General features: G+C 48.0%; 1 protein-coding gene across 1 annotated transcript; it reads right to left on the bottom strand.

Moving 5' to 3' along the window:
* Positions 1 to 15833: 15833 nt before the first annotated feature.
* Positions 15834 to 17417, bottom strand: LOC140899551 (C-C motif chemokine 4 homolog). Its single transcript, XM_073315246.1, has 3 exons — positions 17283 to 17417; positions 16761 to 16875; positions 15834 to 16300 (listed from the first exon to the last, which is right to left on the bottom strand). The coding sequence occupies exons 1-3, from the start codon at positions 17353 to 17355 to the stop codon at positions 16213 to 16215; spliced, it is 276 nt and encodes a 91-aa protein (XP_073171347.1). The 5' UTR covers positions 17356 to 17417; the 3' UTR covers positions 15834 to 16212.
* Between the last annotated feature and the right edge of the window lie 716 nt (positions 17418 to 18133).

Genomic DNA, 18133 nt, shown 5'->3' with positions numbered 1-18133 from the left:
TCTGGAGGATGGTGTGGATTGCACCCTCAGCAAGTTTGCAGATGACACTAAACTGGGAGGAGTGGTAGATATGCTGGAGGGTAGGGATAGGATACAGAGGGACCTAGACAAGTTGGAGGATTGGGCCAAAAGAAATCTGATGAGGTTCAACAAGGACAAGTGCAGAGTCCTGCACTTAGGACGGAAGAATCCCATGCACCGCTACAGACTAGGGACCGAATGGCTAGGCAGGAGTTCTTCAGAAAAGGACCTAGGGGTTACAGTGGACGAGGAGCTGGATATGAGTCAACAGTGTCCCGCTGTTGCCAAGAAGGCCAATGGCATTTTGGGATGTATAAGTAGGGGCATTGCCAGCAGATTGAGGGACGTGATTGTTCCCCTCTATTCGACATTGGTGAGGCCTCATCTGGATTACTGTGTCCAGTTTTGGGCCCCACACTACAAGAAGGATGTGGAAAAATTGGAAAGAGTCCAGCGAAGGGCAACAAAAATGATTAGGGGACTTGAACACATGACTTATGAGGAGAGGCTGAGGGAACTGGGATTGTTTAGTCTGTGGAAGAGAAGAATGAGGGGGGATTTGATAGCTGCTTTCAACTACATGAAAGGGGGTTCCAAAGAGGATGGATCTAGACTGTTCTCAGTGGTAGCAGATGACAGAACGAGGAGTAATGGTCTCAAGTTGCAGTGGGGGAGGGTTAGGTTGGATATTAGGAAAAACTTTTTCACTAGGAGAGTGGTGAAACACTGGAATGCATTACGTAGCGAAGTGGTGGAATGTCCTTCCTTAGAAGTTTTTAAGGTCAGGCTTGACAAAGCCCTGGCGGGGATGATTTAGTTGGGGATCGGTCCTGCTTTGAGCAGGGGGTGGGACTAGATGACCTGCTGAGGTCCCTTCCAACCCTGATATTCTATGATTCTATCAGTCTATCCCAGAGCACTGTCTGGGCATGAGGGACATGCTGAAGAAATTCAAAGGTAAAGGGAAGCAGGTGGCTGCAACACTGCTCCTAAACTGTGAGCTGTTGGGGTGCGTGAGTGCTTTGGTCTGTGTTTGTACAGGGCCTACTGCAAGGGGGTCCTGGTCCCAGACTGGGGCTCCTAGGCATTTCAGCAACATCCACAAGAAATAGTAATAATAATTTCCAGGTTGGATTCCCATTTACACTAAGGCCCGGTGTGTCACAGGCATGCACCAGTTTAACCAAGGTCTTGGCTACATGAGGAAAGTTGCACCAGTTTAATTTAAATTGGTTTTAAACCAGCTGAGTAAAAGTGGTGCAACCCACTGTGTGGACACTCATTTCAGAGTCAGAGGGGGTCGTTTTTGGTTGTCTTAAGCCAATTTCCAGTGGCTTTATGCAAAACCAAAACAAGTCAGGTTTAAAGTGAAATCAGAACATCCACGGAGCCTTGGGCACTCGTTTAACTAGATTGAATTAAAGTTGCATCTTTAGGTAAACCAGTGCAACTTTCTCATAGACACGTATTTTCAAACCAGTTTAGTTCAATGCATGCCAGTTTGTGTGTGAACTCTGTTAAAACAGTTTCAGATATTTTGATGTAGCAAAAAACCCAGATTAATTGGTTTTAGGTACCTATATGATCCCTGTAGTGTGTGTGTGTGTGTGTGTGGCTGCTTTACTGAGCCCCCCACCATAGCGAGGATCACTTTGCAGGTACCCTGCCCTGTTCCTTCTTACAGGCCCTTTCAACACTGCACACAGTCTCTGTGCAGCTCACAGCACCCTCCTCGGGGCTGAAGTGATATCAAATCATTTCATGCCATCCTCAGAGTCCTTAATCACAAAATAATTCAAACAGCCCTCCATGAGTCCCCAACACAGAGTCCCTAATCATAGGTCAACAGGTCATCCTTCGCTCTGATCCTTCAGCCACCCCCAGTGCCTAGCCCTGGCTTCCCTCTCCGGCAGCATCTCCTTTGTTCTTTCTTTTTCTCTTTTTCTTAATGGTGAAGCAGACTTGACTGAATAGAGTGTAGCCGCCACCAGCTATAATTTGTGGTTTATAGCCTCTTACTCCACCCTGCGTCCTGCACGTAGTGTAACAGAGGCTTTCTGGTACAACCCCATTTCTCTGCTCTTTTTACTGAAGAAGGTAACAAAAGTTACATTCTGTTCAGATGTTTGTGTTCCTCAGAAAGCTTTTCCCGTTCAAAAGTTCAAAGCCCTCGCCTGCCCCGAAAAGGGGACCTGTTGGTTCGTCCCCTTACAGAGCACATAGAGTTCATCTTTGTGTCTATTTATGCACAACGTTTTTGTGTGTGAACCATCATGCCCAGTTAGTACGCTAACAAAATCGCTTCACCGTCCCGTTCCAGGCCCTGAAGGGTGTTGTCATCCCCAACTCTAGGGCACAATTCCAAAAATCGTCCTCGTTTTTCGTGAATCTCATTTGGTTTTGCCATTCCGCTTATACATTTTTCTGTATGAGGCTTTGGAATTCTTGTTCGCTCAAGGGTATTCCTGTGTCTATCTTTCCATTCCTTCCAGCACTTTTAGCTGGTTTGTCTGCCATTTTGTTCCCTGTTATCCCGATATGTGCTGGGACCCAAGCAAATGCTACATGTGTCCCCGTCTGCACTAGCTCCGTTATTAGAAATATTATTTCATTGATTAAATCATTTCTGTGACCTGAGACATCCTTTTCTATCACCATCAGGCCTGAGACTGGCCGCTGTGGCTAATTCCAAGTCAGTGGCACAGGCGTTGACTTCCTCCGGCCCCAGGGATGCTCAAGTCCCCGCCCGCCTTAGGCCCCACCTCCACCTGACCCCTTCTCCCAAGCCCCCACCCCAGCTCCGCCTCTTCCCACCCAGTCCCGCCCCCTCCCCCAGGTGTGCCCCCTCCCCACTCCTGGGTCAGGGAGACAGAAGGGAGTGGGTGCATCCTTCTGTAACCTTCTGTCTCCAGAAGGGGCTGATGCTGCCCCTTTATCTCTCCATCAGCACAGCGCCCGGGGCGGAGGGGCAGAGGTAAGAGTGTAATTAACCGGCTCTGAAGAGCGACTGCCACAGCCCTTCGGAATGGGTCAGTTTCACTCTTGTTCTGAGCTCTGGACAGTGCGGGGTGAAGGAGCAGGGTGCCTGCTGGGAGCAGGGATGGAAGAGCAGGACAGTGGGAGCAGAGTTACCATGTCAGGGGAGAGCACAGCAAAGTTCCCATGTGGCCATGGATGTCCGCAATGATAAAGATGTTACACGCAGCATAACGTTACTGAAAAATTAATACCCTCCTAGCCATTCCTAGCCAGAGTCCCCATCAGCTAACCAGCTCCAGGCCGCACCCGGGAAAGGGATTATGGGGGAAATATTGGGGTTCAGTGGCTGGCAAGTGGGGTGTGAGAGTTTAGTCTCCCCACGGTGACCCACAGATGAGTGATTTTAGCTACATGTGAGAGATGGAAACAACATACTAGAGATGTTACTGACATGCTAATTCCTTATGATGAATCCCAGCGAGCGGGTGTCGGGCATTGTATAGCACACGCTGTGTAGCTGCCAATTTAACAGTGAATTGTCCATACACAACGTCAATAAAGAACTAATCTGGGAATAACTTAACGTCTCCTTTAGGATTCTGCTAGAGGAACGGTGAGCTGAGGGGCTGGGAAGCGGGGGTGAAGATCCTTCTGTGTCTTTTCTGTTGAATTTTTCATTAATAAATCAGACAACTCTGTGTGTGTGTGTGTGTGTGTGTAAGGGCTTTCAACATAAAAACAAGTCCCTTGGTGGACATATTGGTGATGCAACTGGGGGAAACTGAGGCAGTGCCGCTGCAGAGTCATGTGAGGCCAGGAGGGATGTCAAGACGTGGTGACCCTTGTTGCAATCGGCATCATGTCAACTAACCTGAGTCTTCACAGTCCTATTCAAACATGGTGACCTCTGGTAATACAGATGAGCCCTGAGTGTCCTTAATTTCCATTCATGAGACTAGAGTTGATGGAGCTCAGCTTCTTGAGGGGTTTGTAGCAGAACAATATTTTGCTAAGAAACCGATGGCATTCGCAGCCCATGGCTCCTGAATCTCCAATTCTGTGTCATTTGCCTGGCTGCAAGGATGCTCTGCAAACAGTTCAGATCAGACCAGATAACAAGTGGGAGAAAACTCCAAAAATGATGAGACCATTTAGTCCCAGTTCATAGTTGGCTGGTCACGAGAGGCAGTGGAGAAACCCGGAGAGGACCTGAGGAAATGGCTTCACAACAAATTGGGGTTGGAAACCCTAGTGCCACCTCATCAGGGAAAGGACCAGCCCACCAGATTCGCACTTGCTCAGGGGGTCCAATCAAAGGCTCTGAAGCTCTATGGAGCACCACCCACCGATGGATGATGCTGAATGCGTCTCTTGACGTGGGTCAGAGAGACGCTTCTCTTGGTGCCTCCCGAGCTGCTGTCCATGCTGGGTGCCCCCTCTCCATGGGAACCTGCAGGCCACTGGGTTCTGTCTGCACAGGAATGGGATGGAGCCTGCAGAGCAGAGGGACCTCCTGGTGGGCCAGTGCCGGCTCACAGCCCTCCCAAGGCTTGCCGTGCTGCATGAGAAGAGTTCCAGAGCAATGGGGAGCCACTGCCAGCTGGCCACTGCCTGCTCGCGCCCCGGGGAAAGGTCTGGCAGATGCTGCCTCCTTGCAGTGGAGCTTTCGGTGCTTGGGTCCTCGCTTTGGCCCCCTGCCCTGGATGGACTAGAGGGTGGGGATCTGGGAGGCTCAGGACAGATCTCCAAGCTATGGGTGGATATGGAACCAGAGAGCACGTGTCCCCACCGCGCCTGCTGCGTGTCCGCACGTGACGCTGTCGGAGTGCGCGCCTTCCCGTGTGCCACTCTGTTCACACGCCTACACCATGTGCAGTCCTAGTGGTTTGTGAGTAATCAGCCCCACACCATCCCTCCCCATCTCCTCCCCACTAGCCAAAATCGCCACGGACAGCTGCTGTAGTCCTGCCATGGGATATTTCGAAGCATGGAATATAGTGGTGGAAGTAGGTTTCCCAAGCCAGGCTGTGAAAAATCTTAGGGCCCCAACGTTTCCTAGGAATAGACAGTTAAAAGCTGCAAAAACTGAATAAACAAATGTCACAACAACATTGCCACTGACATAGCCCAGGTGACCCAGTGCAGCTCTTTGCGCCCCTAGGGACTGCAGTGTGGGGGACGTTGCCATAGGCACTGAATTTTTCTTTTTCCCAGTGGTGCTCCACCCCCCCTCTGCCCTGAGGCCCCATCCCCACTTCACCTCCTCCCCTGAGACCCCACCCTCACTCTGCCTCTTCCCACCCCGACTCTGCTCCCTCCCCTAAGGCCCCCCTTGCTCCGCCTCTTCCAGGCCCTGCTCCACCCCCTCCCTGAGACCCCACCTGCTTGCTGCTCTCCGCCCTCCCCCAAGTCCCTTCCCCAGCCTCCAATCAGCTGTTTGGCAGCACCCTGATCAGATAAGCAGGGGCGCCGCCGAGCAGCTATGGCTGGTGGGTGCTGAGCACCCCACTATTTTTTTTCTGGCTCACCCACGGAATCTGCGCCTATGGGAGAGGTGGAAGTGTTTAGAGGCAGAGCTCCCTGGCTCAGGGCCTTCAGAGGACCCCTCCAAGGAAAGACAAACTCTCCATGGTTGCTGTCACAGTTCAGGGCAACTGCCCCTGTATCTCCCCTCAGTAGTTCAGCAAGGCACCCCTCTCAGCACCCAGCTCTTGCCTCTCCGGGGTGGAGGCAGACATCTCTCTCCCTTCCAAGTGGGTATTTCCAGGCTGTACCTGTCACTGCGTATTTCCCAGCAGAGGCGGACCTGCTCACTTTCTGTTCAGAATCTGAAAACGGCATGATTGCTGCTCCTATGACCACCATCCAGCTCTCTCTAAGTGAGCCGCCTTTATTCCTAAGGTAAAAAGCACTGCAGAGAAAACATATTTAAAACCAATCAAAGAACCTACACACATGCTAATAAGCTTACCAGGAACCCCAGCCTTAAGTTGGATAACTTCAACCCTCCTACTCTAGGGAAGAGTCCCTGTGACTCCCAGTTCATCACAGCTTCTGCTCAGAACAAGCACACTCATGACAAGTTTAGCTCACTCTTTATACAGATCAGGGGTCTTGGATACGGAGTTCCCCGAAGGCAGTATTTAGCATGCACTGGGTCTCTCTCTGCAAAAGGCTGGCTTGTGAGGGGAAAATCTGCATATCCCTCACCTCAAGGGATTTCCTAAGGAAATCCACTTCACATGTAGGCCATGTCTACACTACACTCATGTCTTCCTGCTAAAGAAGTTGCAAACCACCTTGCAATAGCACATAAACACTTGCCTTTCTAGTACAATGTACCTAGAGGTATTAACCCTAATTCAGTAAGGATATGGTGGGGTGTTGTCAGCATGTCCCCGTTACGCTTTCTAATCCACGACTCTGCAGGTGTCCAGGAGTCTCGGAGAGCTGACTCCAGTCGGGGGCTAAGGAGATTCCACTCCCACCCAGCTCCTGTTCTCTTGTGCCCAAGAGTCTGACACGAGGACAGAGCTCAGTGTAAGAGACCCTGCATCCTTGGCTGCTGGGAGTCTGTATGGCGCTGCAGCTTGATCCTCAGATATCTACAGCTCAACTGGGCTATGAAAGACAGAACAGAGGTTGTTATAAGGAAATCTGCCTTTCCCCACCTGTAACTAGGGCTTAGAGACAGAGGGAGAGAGATTATGTGTCCGGAGAAAGAATGAGAGAAACTGGACACATGTGGACTAGCAGAGGCCTGGGAGCAGAAAGCAGAGATGAGGGGAACGGCAAGGACAGCCATGGTGCAAAGAGCTGCAGGAGCAGAACCAGGTCAGGGACCAAAGCAGAACACATCTCTCTGAAATACTCCTTCATCTTGCTCTGAGCCCTGGGCTCTTACCCTCTCTTTGTAGGATGAAATTTCATGGATGAAGAATTTCAAGGGATGAGTTGGGAGATTTCCTTGCAGAAAGATGTTGGGCATGAGAAATTCTGCTGAACCAAGAAGACTGAAATGCTGCTTATGAGTTGGCAGGGGAAGTGCAGAGACATATGATTCCACAGTGACGCAAGCCCCACGCTCTGGCTGTCCCTAAGCCACTGATTGCCAGAAGCTGGGAGTGGGCAACAGGGGATGGATCACTTGATAATTGCCCTGTTCTGTTCATTCCCCCTGAAGCACCTGGCATTGGCCACTGTCGGAAGACAGGACGCTGGGCTAGATGGGCCTTTGGTCTGACCCAGTCTGGCTGTTCTTGTGTTCTGATGTTCACAATTCAATTCTGATGCTGCAAGTGAGAAGAAATGGAACAAATGATTTAACAATAGAGGATATGAACTCATCATGCTGTGTTGCAATGTTGTTGATTTCCTAGAAATCATAAACATGACTTTGCTAGGAAACAGATCAGGAGTTTGAATATCTCATGGATTGGTCATGGCATATGGAGCAAGGAGTGGGCTGGATAATTCTGTATCTGGTGCATTTTTGGTATTAGCTGCAGCCCTGACTCTTGTGGTGAACTGATGCAATTTGAATACATATACACATGTCCCCTATGGAGGTCCTGCCCCAAAATGTTGGAATTTGTCTGACTAGGTACTTACGCGTAGTTATGGGAAAGCAACACCCTTAGCAGCTCAGAAACCCAGAGACATTCAATCTGTAGATACTCTGCTGCCTTAAGGAGAAATGCATGGAGTTTAAGGCAAGAAGGGACCATTAGACTATCTAGTCTGGCCTCCTGCATAGCACAGGTTATTGCTTTTTACCCCTGTATTGTTCCCTATAACTTCTGTTTGACCAAAGCGTCTCTTTCAGGAAGACCTCCAGCCTTGATTTGAAGATGTCAGGAGAGGGGCAATCCACCACAAACCTTGGGAGTTGGTACTAATGGTTAATTACTCACACTGAAAAATTGATGCCTAATTTCTTGTTTGAATTTGTCTGGCTTCAGTTTCGGGTCACACATCTGTTCTGCTTTTCTCTGCTAGGTTAAAGAGCCCTGGGGTACCCGGTATTTTCATCCCATGAAGGTACTTAGAGCTCTACCCACTTGTCCACGATCACCCTAAATTCTTGTCAACGCCATAGAATCTCAGAACCATGGAACCTTAGAGTTAGAAGGGTCAGCTAGTCTAACCCCTGCCACGATGCAGGATTTGTCGTGTCTAAAGCATCCCAGACAGGTGGCTCCAGCCTCCTTTTGAAATCCTCCAGTGAAGGAGCTTCCATAACCTTCCTTGGCTCCACTGAACTACTGCCCTTACACTTAGCAAGTTTTTCCTGAGATTTAATTAAATCTGCTCTGCTGTAGTTTGAACCCGTCGCCTTTTGTCCTGTCTGTGGCAAGAGAGAACAACTTTTCTCCATCTTTTTTACGGCGGCCTTTCAAGTCTTTGAAGACCACTTATGTCTCTGCTCAATCTCCTATTTTCCAAATGAAACATACCCCATTCATTCAGCCTTTGCTCCTATGGCTTTGATCATTTTTGTCACTTGCCTCTGGATCCTTTTCAGCTTCTCTACATCCTTTCTATACGTTGGTGACCAAGACTGGACACAGGACTCCAGCTGAGGCCTAACCAGTGCCAAGGAGATTGGTACAATCACCTCCCATGACTTGCACTGTTTCCAGGACACCGTCCCCCATTCTGTAAGTAAGGCTTGCATTCCTCGTTCCTTGATGTATCACTTTGCATTTAGGTGTATTAAAGCACATTTTGTTCGAGTGGGCCCATGTTACCAGGCAAACCAGATTGTTCTGTACGACTGCCCTGTCCTCATCATTGTTTACCACTCTGCCAATCTTTGGGTCATCCATAAATTTTACCAGCAGTGATTTTACATTTACTTCCAGATCATTAGTATAGATTTTGAATAGCATCTGGCCTAGAACCAGTCCCTGTGGAATCCCGCTAGAAACATCCCCATTTCATGGTGATTCCCCAGTGATGACTATGTTTTGAAATCTGTCAGTTAGCTACTTCTTAATCCCTTTAACAAGTGCATCCTTGAAATTGTATAATAGCAATTTGTGACAAAGTTCCTCCTCTACCTTGATGGGTCTTGCGTTTATTGGCGGATTTGTTCGCCTCGGAGATTCACAGCCGCCCTCAGTTTGGCCATTTTCGTGAACTCACAGTCCAGGTCAACCCCTCCTGTGTCTGACCAGGAGTTGGGAGGATTTGGGGGGAACCCAGGCCCACCCCCTTCTCTGGGTTCCATTCCAGGGCCCTGTCTAGAGAGCCTCCTGAAACAGCTGTGCGACAGCTACACCTCCCTGGGCTACTTCCCCATGGCCTCCTCCCAACACCTTCTTTATCCTCACCACAGGACCTTCCTCCTGGTGTCTGATAATGCTTCTACACCTCAGTCCTCCAACAGCCCACGTTCTCACTCTCAGCTCCTAGTGCCTCTTGCTCCCAGCTCCTCACTCACACACCACAAACTGAAGTGAGCTCCTTTTTAAACCCAGGTGCCCTGATTAGCTTGCCTGTCTTAATTGATTCTGGCAGCTTCTTGACTGGCTGCAGGTGTTCTAATCAGTCTATCTACCTTAATTGTTTCCAGAAAGTTCCTGATTGTTCTGGAACCTTCCCTGTTACCTTACCTAGGGAAAAGGACCCTACTTAACCTGGGGCTAATATGTCTGCCTTCTATCACTCTCCTGTAGCCATCTGGCCTGACCCTGTCACATATTATTTAATCAGAATGTCAAGTGGTCCTAACGTCAAACACCTTACAAAAGTCTAAGTATATTACATCTATGCAGTGACTTTATCAACCAAATTTGTAGTCACCTCAAAGAATAATAATTTTGTTTCATAAAATCTGTTTTCCATAAAACCATAGTGACTGGCATTAATTATATTCATATTCTTTTAATTCTTTGTCAGTTGAAGCCCATGTTGACTTTTCCATTATTTTCCTGGGATTGAGGTGAGCTAAATGGTCTATGGTTACCTGGGTTATGCCGCTTGCTCCTCTTTTGAATAGAGGAATAACATTATCACCCTTCCAGTCTTCTGGAATGTTCCTGCTATTCCAAGATATATTAAAAATTAACATCAGCAGGCCAAAGATCTCCTCAGCTAGCTCTTTTAAAACTCTTGGCTGTGAAATTATCCAGGACTAATTATTTAAAAATGTTTATCCCTAGTAGATGCTCTTTAACATCTTCCTTGGTTACCATCAGGAATCAGGGCCTGTAGCTGAGCCTTGGATCAGCTAGCTGCCCTGGAGCTGAACGCTCTGATTGACCAAACCACCTGACTGGCTGAGAGGTGTCACCAGACCTGCCCTTAAGTCCAGCAGCAGCATTAGGCCAGTGGATGCTCACTGCTTACACCTGCAGCTGTGATCATTCCTGTGCCAGCCTTGCTCCAACCGTGTTCTTCAGTTTGGTTCCCGATTCTGGCTCTGACCCTTGGTTCTGACCCCAGCTGTGACCACTGGGTCTGACTGCCCACATCATAGAATCATAGAATCTCAGGGTTGGAAGGGACCTCAGGAGGTCATCTAGTCCAACCCCCTACTCAAAGCAGGACCAATCCCCAATTTTTGCCCCAGATTCCTAAATGACCCTCTCAAGGATTGAGCTCACAACCCTGGGTTTAGCAGGCCAATGCTCAAACCACTGAGCTATCCGTCCCCCAACATGGTCCATGAGTTATTAATTAACTCTAAAGTATTTCATCATCCTCACATGATACAAGAACATCATCCTGCTTCTTTCCAAATACAGAAGAGAAACATTTATGGAACAATTCTGCCTTTCCTACATCAGTATTAACAATTTTACCATCTCCATCTACCCTGAACTCTGCCCCAGGCCCTGCCCCTGCCCCAACCCTTCCCTCAAGGCCACACCCCCACCCTGCCTCTTCCCACTCCCGCTACACCCCCACCCAACCTCTTCCCGCCCTGTTCCGCCTTCTGCCCCGAGCATGCTGCATCCTCACTCCTGCCCCTTCCCCCCCAGCCTCCTGCACACAGCGAAACAGCTGATTGCGGCGGGCGGGAGGCGTGGGGAGGGAGGGGGAAGTGCTGATCGGCAGGGCCTGCCAGTGGGCAGGAGGCTCTGGGGCAGGAGAAGGAGGTGCTGATGGGGGGCTGCCAGTGGGTGCTCAGCACCCACCTTTTTTTCCCCATGGGTGCTCCAGCCTCGGAGCACCCACGCAATTGGTGCCTATGACTTAAATACTCCTTATAGTTCTTATACCTGCCAGTCATGGATTTTTCCCTAATGTCTTTAGTGTTCCTTATCAATTTTCTGCACTTCATAAATTCTAATTTATGTCGATTGCTATCTAGTCTCCCTTTTACCATTTATCAGTTGACCCGAACAGCCAGACAACATTCAGGGCCCTGGGGATGTTCCAGCTGGAAGAAGAAATTGCAGGAGTCTGGTATTTTCTCTGCTGGAGTCTTGTTTCGTTACAGTAATTTATGAAGTTCTGCATCTGACAATTCAGGGGGAAACAAAAGGAGCAATTTCTTTGCTTTTATCCCCAAGCCTCTTCAGCCAACACCAGACCCAAAAATTCTCTCTAACTTTTCCCAGGGTCATGTGATCCCAGTCTGCAGCTGGGCTCTCTTGCTTATTGCCTCTGCTCTGTCTTACCTAACTCACACACACTTGACCTACAGCAATACTGGGCAAAAGCCCCTCTGCCTGCCCAGCGAGCCCCTTTTGTCTGAGGGATGTGTGTGTGTGGGAGGTGAGGTTGTTATGAATGACAGTTATGTTAATTGAGGTGTGTACACGCCCAATGTCAAAGAGCTTTGTGACCCATGCAGTCACCAGTGCCTCTTAGCAAAACATTGTATATCACTTTTTTATGTCTAATTGCTCCCCTCAGTTCACCACTGGACTAGACTGGCTTCTAGTCAAAGTTGTTCTCTAAACTTATTTGGGAATTGTGACTTTTGAAGATCTAATAAACTCTTCTTCAAGAACTCCTAACTGGCATTCAGGTTTTTCAGGCTAAAACTTTATTCCCAATGAATTTTGCTCATAACTTTCTCAGCTTTGGGAAATTGGCCCTTTTGAAGCCACAAGTAAGGGGTGAAGGACTCGTTAATTCAGACCCTGCGGTCTCTGAGCTACACAGTCACTGGGGAGACAAAGCCAATGTCTCTGAATGCAATATGCAAAACTACCAATGGCCAATTTTGTTTTTAAATGAATCATAGAATCATAGAATCATAGAATATCAGGGTTGGAAGGGACCCCAGAAGGTCATCTAGTCCCACCCCCTGCTCAAAGCAGGACCAATTCCCAGTTAAATCATCCCAGCCAGGGCTTTGTCAAGCCTGACCTTAAAAACCTCTAAGGAAGGAGATTCTACCACCTCCCTAGGTAACGCATTCCAGTGTTTCACCACCCTCTTAGTGAAAAAGTTTTTCCTAATATCCAATCTAAACCTCCCCCACTGCAACTTGAGACCATTACTCCTCGTTCTGTCATCTGCTACCATTGAGAACAGTCTAGAGCCATCCTCTTTGGAACCCCCTTTCAGGTAGTTGAAAGCAGCTATCAAATCCCCCCTCATTCTTCTCTTCTGCAGGCTAAACAATCCCAGCTCCCTCAGCCTCTCCTCATAACTCATGTGTTCCAGTCCCCTAATCATTTTTGTTGCCCTTCGCTGGACTCTCTCCAATTTATCCACATCCTTCTTGAAGTGTGGGGCCCAAAACTGGACACAGTACTCCAGATGAGGCCTCACCAATGTCGAATAGAGGGGAACGATCACGTCCCTCGATCTGCTCATATGCCCCTACTTATACATCCCAAAATGCCATTGGCCTTCTTGGCAACAGCGGGACACTGCTGACTCATATCCAGCTTCTCGTCCACTGTCACCCCTAGGTCCTTTTCCGCAGAACTGCTGCCTAGCCATTCGGTCCCTAGTCTGTAGCTGTGCATTGGGTTCTTCCGTCCTAAGTGCAGGACCCTGCACTTATCCTTATTGAACCTCATCAGATTCCTTTTGGCCCAATCTTCCAATTGGTCTAGGTCCTTCTGAAACATGAGATTCTCCTGCCATCATGTGACTCCAGGAGGTGGGGCTTTAAGAAAAGCATCAAATGCCAAGAGAATAGATGGTGACAACAACACAAAACCCTGAGTATGGGGACTGTGTATAAGCCTCTGAAATTGGTTACAATCACAGACAGACACTTCTGCTCACATCACTGTCTGTCCTTGTTCCCCCTGCTCCTCTCCGGCTGCCCCTCTCTTCCCCCGCATTCTACTCCTGCCCCTCCTACCTTCTGCCTGTCCCCTGCCATCTGCGCCCGTCATCCCCCCTCTGCCCTTCCCCCTGCTCCTCACCCAGCTACCATGGAGTCAGGCTGCCTCCTCTTTCTCCTCCTCCCTTTCTGGGTGCTGTTGTGGGGGGTCACTAAGGGCCTGGAGGAGACAGTCTCCCAGTCTCCAGCAGAAGAGGCTGGGCAGAAGATGGCAGCACTGAGACCTCTGTGTTCCTGTCAGGTGGGATGCCAGGCAGGAACAGAACCAGAACAGGGACCAAAGTAGAGCTCGACTTTCCATCACTCCTTCCTCATCTCACTCTGAGCTAGGCTCTTCTTCTCTCCCTGTAGGATGGAGGTGCAGCGGAGTTTCATGGCTGAAGAATCTCCAGGAAAGAAATAGGAAAGGTGATGGGCATGACACCAATTCTGTTGAGCAGAGAATATTGACAAGCGGCTCGGGAAGTGGCAGCAGGAAGTGCAGAGATTGTGGCCTGTGATTCCACAGTTCAATTCTGACATGGCGGAAAAGTGGGCGAAGATAGAAGAAAGGATTAGCTGACACTGCTTTCCAGAAGACAGTCCTCCCTTCTGTAGGTGTGGTCTGTAGTTCTCATTCCTTTGCATTTGGCTGTGTTAAAATGACTTTTGTGTGAATGGTCTAAGTTACCAGGAAAACCCGATTGCTCTGTGTGACTGCCCTGTCCACAACATTATTTACCACTGCATCAGTCTTCTCGAATTTCCTCAATATTCCAAGGTTTATTAAAAATTAAGATCAGCGGACCAAAGATCTCCTCAGCCAGCTCTTTTAAGACTCTTGGGTGCAAGTAATCTAGGTTTGCTGATTTAAAAATCTAGCTGATTTAAAAACCTGCCATATGTTGTCCAGCATCTTCCTCAGTGACTAATACAATGGAAAATGCTTTGTCATCCTCAGCTGATATAATGCGTCATCCTGCTTCTTTCCAATATAGAACAGAAATACTTGTAGCACACTACTGCAATTTCTGCATCATTATTAATAATTTTACAATCTCTATTTAGTAATGGGTCTGCTAAGATTCCCCCCCCTCCCCCCCAATATATAGTAAAAACTCCTCCTTGTTTTCCTTAGCTCTACCAGGCATGGATTTTTCCCTGATGCCTTTAGCTTTCCTTTTCAATTTTATGCCCTTCACAACTTCTAGTTTATATCAGTTGTGATCTGTTTTCCCCCTTTTCCATGTGTAATATATTGAATTTTTATTTCTAATTTCTGTCCTTACTTTGCCACTGACCCATGACAGACTTTTACCCAAAGTTGATCTCTTTCTTCTCTGTTGAACCATGGCTTTTTGGCCATCAAATACATTCTTCTTAAAGACCTGCCTATTTTCATTTGCATTTTTTAAGTCTAAATTGTTCCTCCCAACCAATTTTATTCCTAAATTAGCTTTCTGAAGAGCCAGGCTGGGGTGAGGGACTCATTAACTCAGATCTGGAGTGTGTGAACAGCACCCTAAACAGTCATTGGGGTGACAAAGCCAATGTCTTTGAATGCAATAAGCAAAACTACCCAGCATGGCCAACTTACTTTTTTTTAAATGAAAGGTGAGATTCTCCTGTCATCACGTGACTCCAGGAGGTGGGGCTTTAAGAAAAGCACCAAATACCATAAGCCCAGACTGGTGATGACAGAACAAGAGTTGGAAACCCTGAGTATGGGGATTGTATGTATGCCTCTGAAATTGGTCACAATCACAGACAGACACTTCTGCTCACGTCACTGTCTGTCCCTGTTCCCCCTGCTCCTCTCCCCCACCTGCCTGGCTGCTCCTTCCCTGTATTCTACTCTTGCCCCTCCTAGCTTCTGCCTGTCCCCTGCCATCTGCTCCTGTCCCCTGCCATCTGCGCCCGTCATCCCTCCTCTGCCCTGCCCCCGGCTCCTCACCCAGCTACAGTGGAGTCAGGCTGCCTCCTCTTTCTCCTCCTCCCGTTCTGGGTGCTAGTGGGGGAGGGGGGGTAACTGAGGGAATGGAGGAGACAGTCTCCCTGCTCTCATTTTGAGTGCCCGGTGTCCCAGTCACCCTCATTAGCTCTGCATATCAGTTGCAAGAAAAGCCCTGCTCCCCCCCTGCAGCCTGGAACTGGAGTATGCTCAGTACAGATGAAATGTTCAGAGAGTTTAGCTGCCAAAGTCTATCTAGTTGTTACTGAGCCTGTGTGAACTGCGATCTTTCCAAGGCTTAAAACTGGGCCAGATTTGGATAGGTTTTCATGAGGGCAGCAAAAGGCACCTCCCTGACACTAGGGTGTCCCACCTACCAAATTTCCATTCCCTTCTCCAAAGCATGGAAGTTCTAAAGTTGATGATCGTAAATTGCTATCACCCTTGTCTTTCTCAGACCTCACTCCCCCACTGCCTGTCTTCACCTCACTTTGTGTAAGCTCAGACATATATTTGTAAATTGCTTTTAGTTTTCTTGGCCTAGAAAGGGGCATGGACCCTTATAAAGCAACATCATTATTAATAATAAGAGGTGTCTTTCCCAAAAAGGATCCAAATTAACAAATAGGCAAACACAGGACATTCTTATAAAAATATTTATTCTTCATAATCTACGTTCAACATTCCATCAAATCATAGAGCTCAATATGACAGGAAATGTTCCATGTGATATAAAATATATTAAATAATCTTCACATTTGAGTTGTGAATGGAGCCACGTCATGTGACCTGCCCCCAAACCCACATGTACTAATCTATAAATAGTACACTATTTAGCTCAGGTTTCAGTGCAAATTAAATTTCTTAAATAGATTGAAATAATATTTTAAATACATTTCTATACTTCAGGTTATTTCCACTAAGTCAGCCAGTGGCAATAACACTAGATGCATGTGCCCTTTGATCATTAACACTTTCATTGCTGGGCAAGGCGTGGTCCCTGATCTGTCCCCTGCTCCGCTTAGTTCAGTTCCAAATTGGTCACGTACTCCTGAACCCAGTCCTCTTCGGGGTTAGCACAGACTTCACGGCCCTTCTTGGTGATAAATCTGCAGAATGAAAAACATTTGGATTAGAACAAGGGGAACTTTGTGAGTGGAGAGAACCAAATGTCTCCCTTTAAAACCTCTCCTCTCACTAATACCAGTTACACCCAGATCTCGTAGATTAGGGGAACATTTTCCAAAACACCTATGTGATTTAGCTGCCAAAGGCCCATTCTCAGAAGTGATCTAGCCACATTGGAGCACAAGGTCCATTGACTTTCAGTGAGACTCAGCTCCTATGTGTCTCAATCACTTCCGATAATGGGACTTCAATGTCTCAGCAGCCTCGCGCTTTTGAAAATTGCACACCCGTCATCTGTTCACTTCTCTTTCTCTGGTGAAGTCTCTGCCAGAGCCTACCCTCCTTTCTACGTTCCATGGGTCTTAAGAAACCTCCAAGGCCAGTAACTAGGGGACACAAAAAATCTCTCTCTCTGTCTCAGGGTCTGACGTTTGTACTTACACTATGGCTGTCCGGGAGCACATGCTGTTGGTGTCATAATAATCCACCACCAAGCCGCGTGGGATCTTCCGGGATGTGTAGGTAAAGCAGCAGGCAGTCGGGGGATCGGAGCCAACTGAGAGAGACGGAGACAACAAACATGAGTGTGTGCTGAACTGTATGCAAAGCAAAGCCTCTCTAGCAGCCTGGGGGACGTGGGACAGGGCAGGAAGACAAGACTTCCAGCTGTAAGGAGTTGGGATAAGGAAAGGAGGTGAAGGAAGGAGGGAAATGGGAGAGATTTTCCTCCAATAATTCCTTCCATCCTTTCCTCTTTCCTGGACACACCCAGGCCTGAAAGTTCTTGTCAGATCTTTGAACCACCAGGGCTCTCCCCTCCCCAGAAGAGAGCTCCTTGCCCTGCCTCAACCACCGAGAACCTGCTGGCTAGGAGCTGGCAGGAGGAACCATCTCCAGGCTATGACATTTCTCCTTCCTTCTCTGAAGGGAAACACTGAAAAAGAGGAGAGAAGCTGGACTTACTTGGGGCAGAGGAGGCCAGGGAGCAGAAGGCAATGATGAGGAGAATGGCAAGGGCCGCCACCGAGACCTTCATGTTGCTGTCGGGTGAGGATAAGCGTCAGGAGCAGAAGCAGACCAGGGACTCTTGAACGCTCCTTCTCTGTCTGATGCTGCATCCAAGGACAATCTGTCTTTTTATAGGCGCTCAGGGGGCAGAGCGGAAGGTGATTGTGAGGGAATTTCCAGCATGGTGGGGCAGCTGATGTCATGGTGCCACTATGCTGACAGCAGAGGAAACTGAGTGGCTGTGAAGGGCTGAAAGCTGAGTCATAACTCTCTGTTACTTCACCAGCGAAGGGGAGGAACTGTCTTGAGCACGATTCTTTCATACCCTATCTTTTGCAAATACGCCTCAAAACACAACACCGGGCCTTTTGATCTTCTCACAACAATGACAATCACCCGAAGAGACCCACAGGCCCAGCTGGGTTCCAAATAACCATGTTCGCTGAATACACACAAAACTGCCATGCCCAGCTCACTCCAGAAACACAGAACACTGTGAGTATTCCTAGACGGCTCCCAAACTATTTAAGGGACACTCCCCAATTCCTCCTAAAGTAAAGGACATAAAAGCTATGATTATTGTTATTTTTCTATTAACTTTTTTTAATTTTAAAAATAATATATATAGAAAAAAACTAACATAAAATATACACAAACTTCTCATGACACATGCACTTCTCATACTATATTAACCATGTGCTATATATGCTGAGCTATGCTTTAAACTTTTAATTATATATAATATCAATGATTAGCATATAAATCAGTGATTTGTGTTGCACAATTTACAAACACATTTTGCTTAT

Source organism: Lepidochelys kempii, chromosome 17 (genome assembly GCF_965140265.1).
Source record: "Lepidochelys kempii isolate rLepKem1 chromosome 17, rLepKem1.hap2, whole genome shotgun sequence".
Taxonomy (NCBI): domain Eukaryota; kingdom Metazoa; phylum Chordata; order Testudines; family Cheloniidae; genus Lepidochelys; species Lepidochelys kempii.
The sequence above is the reverse complement of the archived record's forward strand: the minus strand, read 5'-3'. Positions and strand labels throughout refer to the sequence as shown.

What these genes read in the sequence shown, in the direction of transcription:
- LOC140899551 (XM_073315246.1), bottom strand. Translation starts at nt 17,355, where the DNA reads ATGAAGGTCTCGGTGGCGGCCCTTGCCATTCTCCTCATCATTGCCTTC. An exon ending in CCTGGCCTCCTCTGCCCCAA is followed by an intron (nt 16,876 to 17,282) that starts GTAAGTCCAGCT and finishes CGTCTCTCTCAG; the next exon opens with TTGGCTCCGATCCCCCGACT. An exon ending in TGCTCCCGGACAGCCATAGT is followed by an intron (nt 16,301 to 16,760) that starts GTAAGTACAAAC and finishes TTCATTCTGCAG; the next exon opens with ATTTATCACCAAGAAGGGCC.